Source organism: Humulus lupulus, chromosome 1 (assembly GCF_963169125.1).
Source record: "Humulus lupulus chromosome 1, drHumLupu1.1, whole genome shotgun sequence".
In the NCBI taxonomy this organism is placed as follows: domain Eukaryota; kingdom Viridiplantae; phylum Streptophyta; class Magnoliopsida; order Rosales; family Cannabaceae; genus Humulus; species Humulus lupulus.
This window is the reverse complement of record NC_084793.1, coordinates 23,717,752-23,737,104: the sequence shown is the minus strand read 5'-3', so window position 1 is coordinate 23,737,104 and position 19,353 is coordinate 23,717,752. Positions and strand designations below refer to the sequence as shown.

The following is a 19,353-nucleotide window of genomic DNA, read 5'->3' as shown; positions in this document are numbered from 1 at the left end:
TGGCTCTAGGCCGCGTATTTCACACTGGAATCGCGGCCCCCAGGAGCGAAACAGCTCCGTTCATGCCTTGTCGGAGCTCGACACTTCAGTGTGTCCAACGAGCTAAGGCCATGGATGGCCAAGATGTCAGTTATCTGGTCGGAGGTGGTAACCGAGCTCTGGTAGAATTCGGCTTCAAACATCTCCCTCCTAGACTGCAAAGACGAAGGCTCCGCCATTAAGGAAAACTGAAGTTCCCCCGGGTGGTATGCTACCGTGACTTTTAACACAGGGTCAAGGGGAACTGGCCTAGGTCCTGGGTTAGGCTCCGGATAGATGGCTTCCCGAAGAACCCTTCTCTTCTTTTCGATGACCTCGTCTATCTGACGACGATAGTGGGCTCGAATGTCTTCTTGCTCGCGTGCGATCTCGTATTCTTTAATCCGACGCTGGTTCCGGGCAAAGATCGATTCCGGGCTCGGAGATTTGGGCTCGTAAGGAATTGCTCGTAATGACCCCCATCGTCTTTCCGGATTCTGTGACATCTAACGAGAAAGAAAAAATGGTGAGGGCCATGCATGCAAGAATCACGAGCTCGATGGATGAGCTCGGAAATCTAAGGACAAGAAACTAAGTATTTAGACCCTCACTAAGGGATCAGAGCGCGTGTTCCACAGGAAAGGAAAAGGGGCGTGGGTGATTTTTTTTTTTTTTTTTTTGAAAGTCCCGAAATTCAAGGGAAAGGAGAGTGGCGGTTTGCCAAGAAAAGCGTTTTTGGGTTTCGTGTATTTGTCAAAGCCCATGTTTTTATCCGAAAGCTTAATGTACAAGAAACGCTGCCTAAGAATTTCAAAACCCAGAAAATGGGAACCACATTCAAACGTCGAAACTGGGTATAAACCAGAGACGAACATCCAGAGTGAAAGTCCAGAAAGCCTAAAAACCTATCGGTTCAAAACCTCCTATCGCATCATGCTAAGAACATATACTAACATACACAGCAAACACAGTATAAAAAGAAAAACAAAAATGGCGTACTTACACAGTGATGGTGATTGCAGCGAAATCGTCGAGTGGAGAAGAGGTTGCAAGAAAGAACTCACTGACTCGTACAAACCAGGATTCTTTTGTTTTTTCGGCCTAGAAAACATGCAATGAGGATAAACTGTGGAAAGAAGTTTAGGGGGTGTTTTTCTTTTTTCTGGCTTGTGATGAACAAATGTGAAGAAGACGAAGAGGGAGTCTTGTATATATAGGTGGGAAAACTAAATTAATCAGGAGCGTTGATTAAATTCCTCAACAGATCGAATGGATGGGAATCGGTGACATGATGGCGCCGAAAAGTTGTCAGACGAACGATCGTGGGCGTGTTCCCAAGGTACTCAAGTACCTAAAGTGAGCAATACCCATCTGGCACGTGTCCATTTTCAAGAGTGTGACGGTATGGTTCCCGAAAAGAGTAGTTCAAAAGTTTCCTTCTCTTAGGATTCGAACAAATACTTTTGAGGGGGCAAAATGTTATACCCAGATTTCGAGCCATAGTAAATATGACCTCGAAAGCTGAGTTCGCAACAAATGGTCTCGTGAGGATTAGTGATCTAGGATTGTAAGTCGAGCCTGCAAAGTATGATGTATGATTTCGAAAGTGGTGATCTCGAAATGACCTCGATCTCGAAAGGTAGCTCCGAGAACACTTTCATCTTCAGGAACTTCGGAGCATGGTTCTTGAGCTCGATATCCCATCTCGAAAGAAACGTTAGCTCGGGAGATGTCAGTGGCTCGCACAATGACATGAGACCAGAAATGCTGGAGACTTGAAGATACGCCATAACCACCTTGAGTATCTACAAGTGTAATAACTATGAGATGTAGTCCTCATTAGTTTATGTAAATCCCCAAGAATTGTGGGATATTATTTAATACAGTTATACGCCCCCTGATCTTTGGGGGACGTTTCCTTTAATATCTGATTATTGGCATTTAAAGCCATTTATTTGTATTCACAAAAGGGTAACTACCCAAAATATGTGGGATAGTATTCTGCATCCTTCTCTATAAATAGAGAAGGCATGCACCATTGTAAAGGGGACCGAAATCCTAATCCTTGAGAGAAAACTCTGGAGAATTCTTGCTAAAGAATTGTTTAGAGATAATCTTGAGATTAATAACAGAGACTCGTGGACTAGGCAGATTTAACTGCTGAACCACGTAAAAAACCGTGTTTGATTCGTTTGTTTATTTTTGGCCATTGTCTTAAATTGTTTACGTGCTCTATTCTTTTATCTGTTGACGAAAAACGGCGTCAACACGTTAAAACTGGACATAAACCAGTGATGTGAAATCCAGCAGGGAAAGTCTAGAAAACTTGAAAGCCTATCGAAATGAAACCCCCTATCTTATTATGCTAAGAATGTAAACTAGCATACACATAAAAAACAGTATAAAAAAAAACTGAAAACAACAGAAATGGCATACTTACACAGTGATGGTGATTGCAGAGAAATCGTCGACTGAAGAAGAGGTTGCAAGAAAGAACTCACTGACTCGAATAGACCAGGATTTCTTTGTTTCTTGGGTCGAGAAAACATGCGCAGGACAGAAGCTTCTTAGGAGAGTCTGGTTTTCTGGTTGTTTATCTTTTCTTTCTTACGATGAACAAACGTGAAGAAGAAGATGAAGAGGGGGGGGGGGGGGGGGGGGGTCTCGTATATATAGGTGGAAAAGTGGAATTAATCAGGAGCGTCGAGTGAAATGCTCACTAGATCGAACGGATGGGGATCAATGACAAGAAGGCGCCGAAAAGTTGTCAGATGGACGATCGTGGGCGTGTTCCCAAGGTACTCAAGTGCCTAAAGTGAGCAATACCCGGCTGACGCGTGTCCATTTTTAAGAGTGTGACGGTATGGTTCCCAGAAGAAGTAGTTCAAAAGTTTCCTTCTCTTAGGATTCGAACAAATACTTTTGAGGGGGCAAGATGTTATACCCAGATTTCGAGCCATAGTAAATATGACCTCGAAAGCTGAGTTCGCATTAAATGGTCTCGTGAGGGTTAGGGTATGCTCTACGATTGTAAATTGAGCCTGCAGAGTATGATACATGACCTCGAATGTAGTGACCTCGAAATGATCTCGATCTCGAAAGGTAGCTCTGAGAGCCCCTCATCTTCAGGAACAACTTCGGAGCAGGGATCTTGAGCTTGATGTACTATCTCGAAAGCATTGTTAGCTCGGGAGATGTCAGTGGCTCGCACAATGACGTGAAACCTGAGATGCTGAAGCCTTGGAGATACGCTATGACCACCTTGAGTATCTATAAATATTGTAAACATGAGATGTAATCCTCATTTATTGATGTAAATCCCCAAGAATCGTGGGATATTATTTAGTCAGTTATGCGTTTCCTGGTCTTCAGGGACGTTTCCTTTTTTATCTGATTAAAGGCATTTAAAGCCATTTATTTTATTCACAAAAGAGTAACTACCCAAAATATGTGGGATAGTATTCTGCATCCTTCTCTATAAATAGAGAAGCCATGCACCATTGTAATGGACGGAAATTCTGATCTTGGAGAGGAAACTCTGGAGAATTCATGCTAAAGAATTTTTCAGAGATAATCTTAAGGTTAATAACAGAGACTCGTTGACTAGGCAGATTTAACTGCTGAACCACGTAAAAAATCGTGTGTTTGATTTGTTTGTTCTGTTTGGCCATCGTCATCCATTGTTTTTGTGCTCTTCTTTTATCTGTTGACGAAAAACGGCGTCAACATAATTAATTAAACCCAAATTTTTGAAATTAAATATTTAATTTATTATAATTTCAAAAAAATTATAATTAATTAATTATTTAATTAAATTTCGAAAATTAATTTAATTATTTAATATAATTTCAAAAATTATATATAATAATTAAATATTAATTAATTTGGTTAACTACAACTAATTTGTAATTAATTAATTAATCACTATTATCATATAATTGCATATTTGGCCTGAAGAACAAATTTCTTCCTAAATATGTCTTTAAACTATTTTCCCTTCATATCAACTCTTACCTTGAACAGTGTTGATAGAGCCGCTACGGGGACTTATGGACCTATAATTCCAAGCTCCAATAAATTTGAGATTATTAATTAAACTCTTTAATTAAATAATCTTAATTTATTAATCTCATGATTATTCCACTATAAATATGAGACTGCACTCTTGTAATTATAGACATTTCATTTACTGAGTACTTTATAATCATAAAGCGTCCATTGATTTAATCATTGCATACAACTTGACCCTCTAATAATGGTTCATAATTAATCGGGAATAAAATTACCGTTTTACCCTTTTAATTATGTCTTGTTTCCTTAAGTACCATTGACTCTACTAGTGAAGGTTAATTCATAACTAAATTATGAATTTGAGCTCAATAACCTTTCAGTCCCAAAAGTCAACCCTTAAGAGAACCATCATTCAATCTCTTGCGAGAAGGTATAGATTCCATATCTGTATACTATGTCCCCAGCCATCTATATTAATGAGTTCCCAAAACAAAAGTTTTTAGCTTGATCATTCTGACTGACCCTAACAAGTGAATCAAAGAACTCATATAACATAAACAGGAGTTCATAGTAACCTCAGGATTAAGATCTATTTGTATATGATCATCAGTTGATATATTTAATTAATACTTCGAAACAGTATTTAACTAAGTATTAATAAACATATCTGGTCCAGTTCTATATATTCTCTAATATATAAAGCACCTCCACTAAAGTGTCCTACCACACTAGTAATCCGGATCTAGATCACATGTATTCATAATACTAGTGGACCGTACTTGCAGTAATTAATCTAAAGATTCCATAACTTTATTTTACTGCGAACTATTCAAGTTCATTTATCTCGAACACAATCCTCTCGTACTAATACGTGTTTGAGATTACATATATGAACTTAGGAATTTTCCTGATATTTACATAATATTATCATAGAATAATATAGTCCATAAAATATATGCATAACAAATTCAATTCATTTATTTATTTCATAAAAAACAGTGTCTATTACATATGCTTTCACGGCACATTTCCAACAATAGTTAGGTCACTATTATAGGGGAAATGCTTCCCGAATTTATCTAGGATTATGCATTATTTTTTTGTATTTAAATTGTGTTGTGCTTGCTTGATTGGTTTGATTAAATCAATAGATGGTCAGGTTAATAATATGTACGCATTTTTTACTAAGTGTCAACTAATAATTAATTACTTATACTTTTAAATAATTAGTGTCCACACCAACCGGACAATGTGGCGTGTGGATACTACATGATGAGGATGTTGAAGGATTTGATTGAACATGCGAGTCCAAGACAAAACTTGAGAACAATATTATCAATTAAAGTTTACAAATTATTTTTGAAACCATATATAAATGTGTTGACCGCCTTTTTTCGGTGTCAACTTAACCTGAAAGATTAAAGGAAAAACAAGAAAAGAACATAAGGATTTTATGTGGTTTAAGCTGTAAAAGAGCCCTAGTCTACAAGTCTCTATTATTTAGTGAGCTTAAAGCTTGTTGTAGTAAGCTTCAATGGGGGTTCTCAGGCAACGTATATATTGCACTAAGCTACAAAATTTCTCTCTTTAAAAAATTGAACCATTTACAAGGAAATACCACATCCCTATTTATAGGAGATATGGCCATTAATGTTAATCTTCTCTCATTAATACAAAATTCCCCCCATCATGGGGTGTTAATGTTGAATTAATATATAAAGGCATGCACTAGATAGAGACTACAACCCAGGTAGATTGCACGGGGCCCATTGCAGAAAGTTGCATACCAACTTTATGGGGAACGTATGACTTGTCAGAGTGCGACGCACATTTGCCCATTTCAGGCGGTGTTGTGGTAAATGTCGATTGTCGAGTGTACGAACTCAACACCACCAATCGAGGCTCACCAAAAGCTATTAGATGATCATTTGGTGGCCCACAATTGCAGTCTAACACCTGGCAGGCACCCAGGTTTGAGGACCAGATTCACAGACTCGAGGGACGAGTGAGGGAAAAGAGCTCCTCCGGACGCCCCGAGGACAGACCTCGAGGTGTGACCTTAGTCAGAGATATCCACGACTCATCAACTGGCCCAGGACGTGGCCTCACCTGTAGGGATCCTCACCCCAAGGGTAGACCTCTGGGCGTGACCTCACTTGGAGACGTTCACAACTTGTCCGAAATAGCTTCTCGGAGGGGTTGCTCTCCGAGGACCTCATGACTTGCCTCACCACTAATCATTCTTAATTGCCATGTGGAGGTGAAATTACAGACAATATTTTCCCCCCAAGTCTTCGCTCGGCCGCGGGCAATGGAGACTTAGATTGACAAGAGTAATTTGAAAATTTGGGGGGAGGCGTTCGAACTTCCTTTGACGTCACTCTAAAAAGTAATGTCACGTGTCGACTCCCTGTGGCTGGGTTCGTCAATCCGTGCAATTAATGAAGGGTCATATCCATGATCAAAAATTCTACTCTGTACCCGAGACGTCCTTCCACGCCATGACCGAGGCGTCTCTTCCCAAGACCAATGATAGCGGTCCGCACCATTTAGACCCTGATCGTTGGATCGACCTCGGGTATTTGCGTGGGGGTTGATCTGACGGTCGTGGAGGGGTTGCCTCCCCTCCAAGTTCTACTGTGCATAAAACCTAGAGAAACACCCTCCAGCCTTTGTAACGCCCTACTACCTTAGAGTTGTTACCATGTGATTTATAAATGTGTCATTAGCTCGCTAATTGAGATTTAAAGTTAAAAAGTATGATTAAATCGAAATAAAACTCGTTTAATGACATTAGTCAGATATTCATTGAAATCATAAAAATTATACATTTTGAAAAATACATGAGGCTATTTTGGTTATATTGAAAAATATTTTGACCGAAATCGAGTCCAGAGTGTACTATTATGATATGTTTTATAAAACACAAAATTTAAAATGTCATTTAATAAAACATAATAGCAATCGAGTAGTCAAGAAAAACACAAATGTCAAACTGGTATTTTCTCAACTTCAAATTGCGACTCATTTATTCTATATTTTTAATTATGCAATCAGAGCATTTTTTCGATGATCTTTCCAGCCATGATTGATTTGAAACTGTTCATACTGCTTGATAGTTTTCCAATTTATTTTAGTTTAGTAAATTTATTCTTTCAATCTTTTGACTATTTCTTTTTTTTTTCTTACTATTTGGTGGTTATATATCGTCTCAATTTGTAGCTATCCTTATTTTGATTTATTAAAATTATTTTTATTATTGTTGGAGTTATTCACAATTAAGTGATGGATGGCATTGTGATGGATGGAACTGTCATTGCACGATTTATTAGTACCTTAATAGATCACATAAGATTTTGTTATTTGTATTAGTGTGTAAATATAAATATATATATATATATATATATAAATTTTATACTCAATAACGTCATAGTTTCTTATCAAATTTATTTAAATGAAATTCATTATTTAAAAAAATAATACCATGTCATTTGTATAATATTTTAGTACATATTTTGAAAGTATATACTATTGGGGTTTTATACCTTAATTAAAACTTAATTTATTTATAATCTCATTTTATTATCAATAAAAAAATAGAAATCATTTTTTGACTTGGTCAATCACTTTGCTCACATATTTTATTTTCATAATTATTTGTTTAATATAAACTTCTATTAAATCGCGAGCATATAGATAATCTTATTTATGGTAACGTAATCATAGTAGAATATAAATATGATTATATGTTAAAAATAAGTTAGTCCTAAGATTAGTCAGTGCACATGATTTACACTGACTTGCCAATCTACGATATGATCAACTTACAAATTACAGTGTTATGTTATTTCCAGAATATTAGCAAAGTAGATAAGATCAAATGTATTTGTTACATCGGACTGGATCGATATTGACAGTTGATAAAATAAGTAAACATGTTGTTATTATCTATTCTAGTTATATCATATAGTTGACCATAGGTCAATTCAATCTCAATTATGAGTGGTTAGTCTTCTAACTGATTGTATTATTTGAGTTATTTGACTTGTTCGTTACCAACTTACCCTACGGACTAGCCCATACTTACATCTTGGGAACTCGGTAGTATAATTGAGTGGGAGTGTTAATCATAAATATGAACATCTATAGCTTGTGATGAAGAAATGAAACGATGGTTTCCTTTTAGTTTGTTTCAATGTGTTAAATGATAGAGATCTCATTTTAGTAATTAAATTAGTTTATTGAAATATCATTTACAATGAACTAAGTATTTTAAAGATAAAATATAATGAGGGGTAAAACGACATTTTAGTCCTATCTCATTGTAGACCATCTATAGAGGATTGAGTGACAATTGTGGTTGTAACAATGGATAATTAATAGCGTATCTATATTTGTTATAAAGCATTCTATGAATTCAAGAGTGCAATTCTGAATCTATAGTGGAGTCACGAGGAATTAATAAGTTAGTAAATTTATGTGAAAATTACATTTTATATGGGTTTTTCAATAAAGTTATCAAAAATATGATTTTTTTTTACAAGTATTATTTTATGGCTTTTTAAAACTTGTATTCCCTTTTATGGGATTTTTTTCCCATATTTTTGTAAAAAAATCATTATTAGGCCATATTTTTGTAAAAAATCATTATTATGCCAATTTTTCCCCATAATCTGATTTTTTTTAATTAAATTTGTCCATACAAACTAAGAAAAGTTCAATTACCATATTTTTGCATATTAATAGCTAAAAAGTCATATTTATGAAAAAATCTCTAAATTTATTTGTTAGATTTATGATAACTTATTGGAGCTTGATTTCATAGGCCCATGGTCCCCATTGTACCTGGGATAAAATCATCTAGATAGTCTCAATTAATTTATTTAATTATCAAAGTTGATCATGTCAATTTTGGATAGTTTCACAGAGGTATGTAATATTTGATAAATGATTTAATTAATTAAATCAATAGAAAATAATACAAACATTGATTTTAATTCCAATAGGCTTATAATTAATTGGGAAATTTTACTGGCCTATGATAATTTTGACCTAGGGTAGTTAATTGACTATTATTTTATTGATTTTTTAATTAAATTAAATGACCTAATTGAGTCTATAAAATGAATGCTTAGATAGAAGTCAAAACACAAATTCTGACAAGTTCATAAGTCGGATTTTCTGATAAGTTTTAGATTCTCTCTAAATACAAGTTATTTTCTAAGTCTCTTTGCTATTTTGAATTGCCTACACTAGTCTAGGTGATTCTAATGATACATTGGAAGACTATGAATACATTAGAAGAACGGTTCAGTTTCTTAATAATATAATGCGACAGAAATGATACAAGAGTTAGAGAAACTGAACGAATGGCTCTTTCATTTCACTGCGTATACTGTAAGTATTCTTATATTTGTTTCTCTTTGAATTCAATTTTAGAAACATGTTCTAAGTTATCTCATATTAATTTGTTTAATATTAGATCTACATAAAAATAAATAAAGATCCTAACTAAATTTTCTTAATATATATTATTACTTAATTTTTTTATTTCGTTAAAATAAGAATATTGTAAGATATGTAAGACTCCCAATACATGATGTTTAACACAATAAAATGTCAAATAATAATACTCTTAAAATAACTCAATAAACATAATGATGCTTGCATAATTTGTCCTTTCGGTTGTTTTTTTTTACAAAAAGTTATTTAAGAAAAATAATATTTTTTAGGGAAATTTGCGGCATAAATACCTATTTTGTTCATTTTGTTGCTAATAAGTACCCAATTTTTAAAAATTGCGGCATAAATACCCATTTTGTTCATTTTGTTGCTAATAAGTACCCAATTTTTAAAAATTGCTGCATTAATACTCAAAATTCCACTTTTTAGACTCTGCTGTTGGTACCCACTTAACAGAGTTACTATTAAGGACACGTGTATTGTCCTGATAATTCTTCTTTTTTTCACCTAATTAATTAAGAAAATACAATAAGTACCATCAATAATGTGTCTAGCTTTATTTTTAGCCCGATAAAAAGTCCAAGAGGAAACTTTAGAGTACTTACTATTAGATGTCATCTGTCTGTAAGACTTTAGAGTACTAATTTTTATTTTAATTAGTTTTATGTATTTTCTTAATTAATTAGGTGAAAAAAAAGAAGAATTATCAGGACAGTACACGTGTCCTTAATAGTAACTCTGTTAAGTGGGTACCAACGGCAGAGTCTAAAAAGTGGAATTTTGAGTATTAATGCAGCAATTTTTAAAAATTGGGTACTTATTAGCAACAAAATGAACAAAATGGGTATTTATGCCGCAATTTTTAAAAATTAGGTACTTATTAGCAACAAAATGAACAAAATGAGTATTTATGCCGCAATTTTTAAAAATTAGGTACTTATTAGCAACAAAATGAACAAAATAAGTATTTATGTCGCAAATTTCCCTATTTTTTATATTTAAATAACTGTGACAATTATGTGGGGGCAGTTTAATACGTTTAAAAGCAAAGTTTATGTATGGTAAAAGTCTAGAAACCTTTAAATAACCAGGCAATTTCACAGTTAAGTGCCATTTTTTTTTTGAGCTGATCTTTTTTCTATAGTAGGGCCTACCAAGCTCAACTCAACAATCGAAATAGAGTTGGCGGGAGATTAAGTAATTAATTAATCGAAATAGAGTTGATTTAGTTTTTGTTTTGAAATATTTTTACTGATGATATTAATGTTAAGAGCCGCAAAATAATGGGAGGCTAATAATAATAAAAAAAATTAAGAAAATAATTTCAGTTTGTCATGAGAGTTTTATTATCATTTTCTCATGAGTTATAATAATATATTTTTCTTTTAATTTGCATGTAAAATATAAAAGAAAAAAATAAAGAAAAACTACCACTCTCTAAACTCTATAATTGGCCCCATTACTGGTTAAAATTATGTATTTTATTATAAAACATATATATATATATATTCAGCACAAAAAACAAAATAAAAATGTACTTGTTTTATAAGTTAATTCAAGTTGGATGGTTAATAATTTAAAAGTACTTTTTTTTTTGTCACAATAGCAAAGTAATTTTTATTATATTCTAAGTCATTAGATGCATAATTTTGCATTTATGTTTTTTTAATGAAGAATATATTTGTCTTTTTGCATAATTTTGCCCCAATTTTAAGATTGTACATACCATCTTGTATCATATTTTCCCTACTTCAGATCATGTGTAGATGCCGCTGATTCTGTTTTGGGTACCGAAATTCTATTGTAATATCTCTTAAAAGTGAATCACTATTTTGTGAATCTGTGCAGGGATTGTGATCTAGTTTGTGTATGGCTGTGTTGATGTCTATCTTTGTTAGGAAATGTCTTAGTTCTATGGTTAAATTGCTCTTTGAGTGTATTTGACTTGGTTGCCTTTATTAAGTTATCTTTGTTGTGAGATTTGTGTGACTGACAGTAGTCTATTTTAACCCTGGAATGAAAATTTATTTCCCTTAAAAAAAAAATTAAAAAAATTATAAAGTTATTATATATACCCAGCATGAAATTAAGAAAAACAAATTTCTTTCTCATATTTTAAAACCACACCTAGCTTTTTAATTTTGTTTGTTTGTGTGTCTAGCATTATTATTTTTAAATAACATTTTTAGATCCTTAATTTTAAATAATTAAAAAGAATACCATTTATTTTTGTAAAAGATAACACCCTCAACTTAAATTTTGTTAATAATAAACTAAAAAAATTGTTTGAATTTTCAACGCTAGTCTCTTGTGGCGGATTGAGTTATTAGAGCATCTCCAATGTATCACAAAAAAAGTATATATGGTGTAGGAGACACACCAACGTAGCAGTATATCTATATCTAATTTGCTGTGTTTGCTACAATACACAATATATATGCCGTGTACTGTAGCACACGGTATTCTCCTTTTTTTTTTCTTTCATTATTTTATTGCATATAATTATTATTATATATATAATTTAGAATTTAGTTTATTATGTGGAGATTAAATTGTATATACCACAAATTATTTTTTTAATTATAATTTAAATAAAACATTATTAAATATTTATATTTTTTTTAATATTACACAATACAAACATTACAAATTTAAAGACACACTAAAAAAACTAAAATTGAACACATTAAACATCGCATTCTCATTATAATCAATAGTACACATTCTCAACATTCACAATCATATTACAATTTTTTTTAATATTAATCATAGTAATGCATACGAAACATACTCAAAATTATACAATACAACATTATAAACTTAAATCATAGTCAATATTGCACAATAAAAACGTTACAAACTTAAACATACATTGAAAAATTAAAATTAAACACGCCAAAATCAAACGGAAAGCAAAAACATAGAAATGAACCTTATGAGATACAGAGACAACAATTCAATAATGTGGAAAATTATTCCCTGTTCCGCCAAGATAGTCAAAATATGGACTATAATCTTGTGAGTTATCATCATCTTCTTCAGATGATGACTATTATGATGATATAGAAATGCAAGTAGTAGGTCAAATTACTGCTAACAACAATTTTTGCGTTGCTCAACACCAAAAAAACAAAGGCTCATGTCGAGGCTCGATTCCTGGTCATATAGTTATCAACCGTGACCGGGAAAGTGCTGATCGCAATCTCTTCAACAACTATTTTGCAGAGAATCCTCGATTTACCGATTTGATGTTTCGCCGAAGATTTTGAATGGGTCGTCCTTTATTCATTCATATTTTGGATGCTATACAAAGACATGACAATTACTTCATCTAGCGAAGGTGTTCAAATAATCTCTAGTGATGTAATCTTTATGTTACTACATGCAATATGATTTTTTAATTTATTGAGTTTTAATTATTTATATAGTATTATTGTCATGTAATTAATGAGTAGTTTTATTTAAAATATTAATTAGATATAATAATTGTGATGATTTTGATAAATTAATATAATAATAAAAAGAATATTCAATTTATTTAAAAAAAAATATATAATAATAAAGAATTTTTTTTTTTGTGTGTAGTTTTTAGTATTGTGATTGGAGTGAAAATATTTTTTGACACCAAATTTGATGTTGGTGTGATACCAAATAAAGTGTCAAGGTTGGAGATGCTCTTAGAGGGCAGAAGTGAAACACTGAGAAATAAAGAGTCCAAATAGTTTAGCTGATATATAATTTTTTACCGATTTACAAAACAAGATCATGTTTGTAATTATTTAAAGCCGAAAATTCAAATTAGTATTAAAACAAGAGAAATTTGTGAAAATATCATTTTTTTAAGTGGTTTTACACTCTGGCTTACTTTTGATAATTTTTTGTAAAATGACATCTGTCTAAAATTCGACCAGTTGTCTAAATTTTTTGACTAGCTATCTAAAATTTTCGACTGGCTGTTTAAATTTTTCGACCACCTGTCAAAATTTTCGACTAGCTTTCTAAATTATGAGAAACCATTTTGCAAAAAATTATTAAAACTAAACTAGAGTGTAAAATAACTTTAAAAAATAAGCCATTTTGCCAAAATGCCCTTAAAACAAAACAAAAAGAACCCAAAATCATATAAACCCAAATAAAAAACAGGACTTGATTGATTGAAAGTTTAATCATCAATTAAAGCAGGGGCCTAACTAAATATTTTTACTATTTTGGATTAGTTATACAAAAAAAATAAAATATATGTGACTATAATTTAGTTTGAGAGAATTCATTGGTAAAATTGAAATTTTCATAAAAAGCCCTCTCTTAAAATAACCGACGGGTCAGACTTGCCCCGAACTAATCGGGTAAACTTCAGGGCGGAGCACCACCCGATGAATGCGGAGCGGAGGGAAAAAAGAACTTGAGAGGAGAAGAAGAGCAATTAGAATCCTGACTTGCAGTACGGGTACAGCTCCAATCCAAGCCGAATCCTGAAGCTCTAAGGCACCGCCGGCCGCCGCCACGCCTAGCCACCGCAGTTCCCTCTGCTTTGGTGAGTTTTCTTGCTTTTCCACTCTTCATTTTTCATATCCATTGTTGTTTGTTTCCCTGAAAATTTCTCTTGAAACTTTGGAATATTTTTGGGTTAGTTGCTAGAGGTTGAGACGTTGAGTAGTTTTTGATATGCTTGTTTGTATTGAGATTCAAGGTAGTGTAGGGGAACTATAGTCCATGGGACTATTGTCAATGCCCTGCAAGTGTTTGATAAAATGATAATAATCTAATGGCCATTTTGGTTACCACTGTCATATTGTGACCCTGCAAGTCTTAAAGAAAAACCAAGAATTTTATAAATGTTTTGCTAAAATATGTTCAAAAAATGAAACCAAAATAAATTAATTAAATAAATAAAAAAAAGTATCTCAATTTGGAAGCTAAGCTGGAGACCCTGAGCTGGGAAAAAAAGTCAAACCAGAGCACTCAGGGTTCTATTGAGCTGGGAAAAAAAGTCAAACCAGAGCAATCGAATTTTCCTTTTCCTTGGATTAGAAGTGACTGAAAAAAAATGAGTTTGGTTATAAAAGCTGTAATGATCATGCATGAAGTGAAAATGTAAGTTGAAAAATATAGTAATTATTGTACCCGAGATTCATCAACCCCAGAGAAGGGTTTGGAGGACAAGTAGATAATTCATGTTTGCTTTTATGATACCAATCATTTAATATAATGCTCATCACATGCAAGCATCAGACAGTTTAATCATAAATAAATAAAGGTCCAAACAGAGAATTCAAAGCTTCCAAGTTCTTACACAAATATGTCCAACTCTTGCATGACCTTGAAGATTTTCAAACAAAGTTGTGTCTTATGAGTTAGGCCAAAACATTAACTAAGCTAATAATCCAAACACCTCACCCCCAAAATTACAAAACAACCTTTCCTAAGCCTCAGCCTCAGTCATTGGCACTGGTTTTCAGATATTATCATCTTCGTTTCCTTAATCTTCATTTTAGGGTTTCAATAGCCGCCACCTCCTCTCCGTTGCAGTCGCTGCCCATATTTCGGCCACATCCAGGTTTGATTAATTTGAGTTCTATTAATAACTTGTAGATTAAACAATGCAGCTAATCACATTTCCATAAACATTTTTTCAAAAAGTAATTTTTCCCATCACAAATCAATCAGATCCCAAAATGTTTTTTTATTTGGGGGTTTACTTGGAATTCTCTTTAAATGTTAGTGTGGGTGAAGTTCTGAAAGGAAAACGACTTGTCGTAGCTTGAAAGATTACCGAGAAAACCATGAGATGACGAAGATAAGATTTTGGATAAATTCGTTTAAAGATTGAAATTCATTTGTAGGATCTGTGATCTACATCTGGTTTCAGCTAAATCAATACCCAAATATGAAGCCTTTGAGTATGTGGTTAATGCTAGTTGGGACTCTTCGCTTGGCCTCCGTTTGGTTCGGTTTTTTCAACATTTGGGCTCTCCGACTAGCTGTATTTTCTCAATCTCCAAGTATGTCATTATCCTGATTTTTTGTTTTGAGTTCAAATCAACAGATTGTATGTTCAAAAGTGATAAAAAAATTTCATACTTTTTATTGTGGTAATTAGAATATTGTGTTTAAAAGGAAGATAATTATGTGTGGAATTTGAAGCCTGTCCTCACTTGTTTAGTTTGTTATGTAAATGGAGACTATCATTCAAATTGGTTAAGCCAATTGGTAAATTTCGCATTGTGCATATGCAGGTTTAAGCCATAGTTCCGTAATAGAGAAATTGGTAAAATTAGATTTTTTTAAAATGTTTCTTTACAAAATAAAATAAATTTCTTACAAAACGATCTTTCAGACAAGAGTATTTGTTACTAGAGTGTCTAGAAGGCTATTTTGCAAAAACATTATCAAAAAGAAGTTATTATACTATATGAAGAGGCTATTAATAATGTGCATATAATAAGTGCTGAGTTCTATTTTGATACCAACCAAGTAGATATACGGAATGCTAAGAAGTAGTAGAAGTATAAACTAGTTTTCTGATTCATGGTCCTGCTTAAATATACGTGTGTTTTCTTATGTAGGTTTTTTTTTTTTTGTCAACAGTGACTGAAGTTCATGGTAGAACATTTGGTGTGTGGACTCTTCTCACTTGCACTCTCTGCTATCTCTGCGCATTTAACCTTGAAAACAAGCCACTTTACTTGGCCACCTTCTTATCATTTGTATATGCGCTTGGTCATTTCTTAACTGAATATCTTTTCTACCACACCATGGCCATTGCCAATCTCTCAACGGTTGGTTTTTTCGCAGGTATGAATTAAGTTCCTTTACCATTATTTTCTTTCTTAAGCTTATTCATTGTTTATTTCTTTTGTACTTTTAACAAAGTGGTGACCAATTTAATCCCATTGAATGATTGCTCTGTTGCTTATTGCTTAATCTTGAAATAAAAGAGCCCACAACATGCACACTTGTCTTGCCTCATCATAGTTGAGTTGGATTAAAGTTCACTGAATCAGATGTCTGTGATTTGATCAGGCACATCTATAGTATGGATGCTTCTGCAGTGGAATTCCCATCAACCCCAAGTTGCCTCGAAAGCAGACTAAATTGTGCGACCACATTGAAGACAAAGCTTCTTGTTCCTTTGTTTACATGTTATCCCATGATGCTTTGTTCTCCTCTTAAGCCTTAGTTTTATTTCTTCTGAATTTTCTTAGTGCTTTCTTCTCACTTTCAAAGTAATGTTGGAAACTCCTACGTTCTATTGTTGCAATGACAGCACGTTTGATGGTCCAAGTGGGCTCTCCCCGTTGGCTGCTGTGGGACTGAACTCTGAACAGTTGTTGTTGTCCTTGTGAGCCCCAGGTCATATGAAACCGACAAAACCTCATTATGGATTCAGTCCTATTGGCTGATTTGAGTTTGAGCTCTTGGATTGCTTGGCTGTAATGAATACCATCCAACATTTGGTGCAAGAGACATTTACTTTGTTCACATGCGTTTGACCAAGTCTGAAGTTTGTAGAATAAAGCTTTTTTTTTTTCCGCTTATTTTACCAGAAGAAATAATAAATAAATATTTAATGTTTTTTTTATTACATAAGTCGTGGGGGAGGGATTGATTGATGTTAATTACATTTGCAAATTTAAACTTTATGGACCTAAGTTTTAGTAATATCAAGCCATCTTCTAGGATATGCATTAGTAGATATTACTAGCGGATGTATATTTCAATTGGGAATTTGAGTATTGATGCATTAAATGGGTCCAAAATCAAAACTATGCTAGCCACTATTGACATGTGATATTTGTCCTAGTATTTTTATTTGTTCCAAAAATACTCTTTTCATTTGTTTTTCAATTTCTCTCTCTATTCTCTCGGTGCTGAAGCAAAAGGGAAGCAAACCCCCCCCCCCCCCCAAAAAAAATTCTAGAATCTAGCCTCTAATCCTTCGTTTCCTTTCTAAAATACTTGGGCATTGATCAAATCTGAGTCCTCCCAAACGTTGGTGCATCAGAAAAATGTTTGGAGAGGCAAATTGGAAGGACGGCGTCGAAGGGGACAATCAAAGGAGCTAGAAATTGTACAAGGTAGGGGCTCGAACTTTTTTGTTTGTTTGTTTATACTGCATTTTTTGGTCTACGCAAGTGTTTTGGATGACTTTTATGCATTTTGGTAGATCGGGGCTAGGAATACTTAGATCTGAGTTTTTTTTTCAAAGTTTATCCTTCACCTCGATAGAAAATTGATGGGACTCGATAGGCCTTGATGAATGTCACATCGACATGGCTTGATGGGATGGAAAACTATAGTTGTAGCATTACCTCGATAGGCCTCGACTAACCTCAACATGCCTCGATTCAAATTAATAGGAAATCAAACTTTGGGATTTTAGGGTACCTCGATAGGCCTTGACGAGTCGCGATAGGCCTCGATGAATTATCCATAGGCTTTAAAATAGATGACCTCGATAGTACTCGATACGACTAGATATGCCTTGATGACTCATCCATAAGATTTGAAATTGATCACCTCGATAGTACTCGATAAGGCTCGATGGGACTCGATTAGGGCTGGCAAAACAGGTCACGATACGATAACACGACACGAACACGACATGATTAATTGACACGAATCAACACGAATTGACACGATTAACTACAAAATTGAATAAAATATATAAAAGAAATATTTGTACAAATTTGTTTAATCATTTTCATATAAATAAAATGACAAGCGTAAACTTCACGAGCTAATTTAGCTTTTTTGTGAGAGCTATTTCATAAAATTCAACCAAATTAATCATTATATTTATTAATTAATTTTTGACATACTGATCAGAATGACAATTTTCATTAAACGGGTCATAAACAGGTAACATCGAACATGATTATAAATGGGTTGACACGATAACACGAACTGACAACCCTAGACTTGATGAATTAGTGATAGGCTTTGAAATTGATCACCTCGACAGTACTCGATAGGGCTTGATGAAAATAGATTGGCTTTGAAATTGTATTACCTCGAGATGACTCGACAAGCCTCGATGGTTACCAGATTACTTACAAATCTATTATTAACAATTTTTTTTTTCAGATGCCTGACCTTATTGTATCGTTGGAGAAGCATTTTCCAGCCCGTGTTACTTATAGGGGGAGTGCTCACATGGAGACCCTTATTGAGCAGTTTCAGAGGCATGGGTTGATTGAACGAGCAAAAACATGCCTATTGGGACAGTTCTTCAAGGCGAAGGCCTTCAATTTTTTTGGGGTTCTATTGCACCATATTGCGTAAGGTTGAAAGCAAGAAGCTTGAAGAGGGTCAGTTCTACGTGGGCAACAATCTATGTTGATTCGGCATTACGGAGTTTCCCCTGGTTATCGACCTGAATTTTGGCAAAATGTCGTCCACAAATAAGTTGAAAGAGCATCTTACCAATGGCTGGATCATCAAGGAATACTTTAATGGTGAGGTAAATGTTAGCTTCGCTCATTTGGAAGATGCTTTGAAGGATTGTACAAACTCTGAAGATGCATTTAAGCTGGGTTTATCCTTCTTGATTGAGGGGGTACTGCATGCCCCTGAGAAGACAACTAGTATATGAGGTGATTCACTGAAGTTGGTTGAGGATCTTGATTACTTCTTCAAGTATCCGTGGGGGAAGCTGTCCTTCACAAAGTTGATGAGAGGGGTTCAGAGAGACATGAAGAAAAAATTGAGGGTGTATGAGGAAAAAAAGAATGAGAGTTCAGGGCAACAACAAAATGAGTCCAAGTACAACTTCTATGGTTATGCCCCCGCACTTCGATATTAAGCTTTTGAGGCCATAGCAGATATTGGGAGGAAATATGGTGAGAAGAGTGGGAACCA

At 33.9% G+C, this 19,353-nt stretch overlaps 1 protein-coding gene across 4 annotated transcripts; it reads left to right on the top strand.

Annotated features, from left to right (window-relative positions):
* The first annotated feature begins 13,876 nt into the window (after positions 1–13,876).
* LOC133789138 (ergosterol biosynthetic protein 28) lies at positions 13,877–17,074 on the top strand. Of its 4 annotated transcripts, none has more exons than XM_062226897.1 (5): positions 13,879–14,026; positions 14,988–15,049; positions 15,336–15,494; positions 16,081–16,287; positions 16,516–17,074. In XM_062226897.1, exons 3-5 carry the CDS (start codon positions 15,380–15,382, stop codon positions 16,584–16,586), a joined length of 393 nt encoding a protein of 130 aa, XP_062082881.1. In that variant the 5' UTR covers positions 13,879–14,026; positions 14,988–15,049; positions 15,336–15,379; the 3' UTR covers positions 16,587–17,074. The 4 variants fall into 4 exon arrangements, with proteins under 4 accessions (XP_062082864.1, XP_062082881.1, XP_062082872.1 ...); XM_062226888.1 differs by having other exon boundaries at positions 15,215–15,494; XM_062226880.1 differs by lacking the exon at positions 14,988–15,049 and having other exon boundaries at positions 13,877–14,026.
* The last annotated feature ends 2,279 nt before the right edge of the window (positions 17,075–19,353 follow it).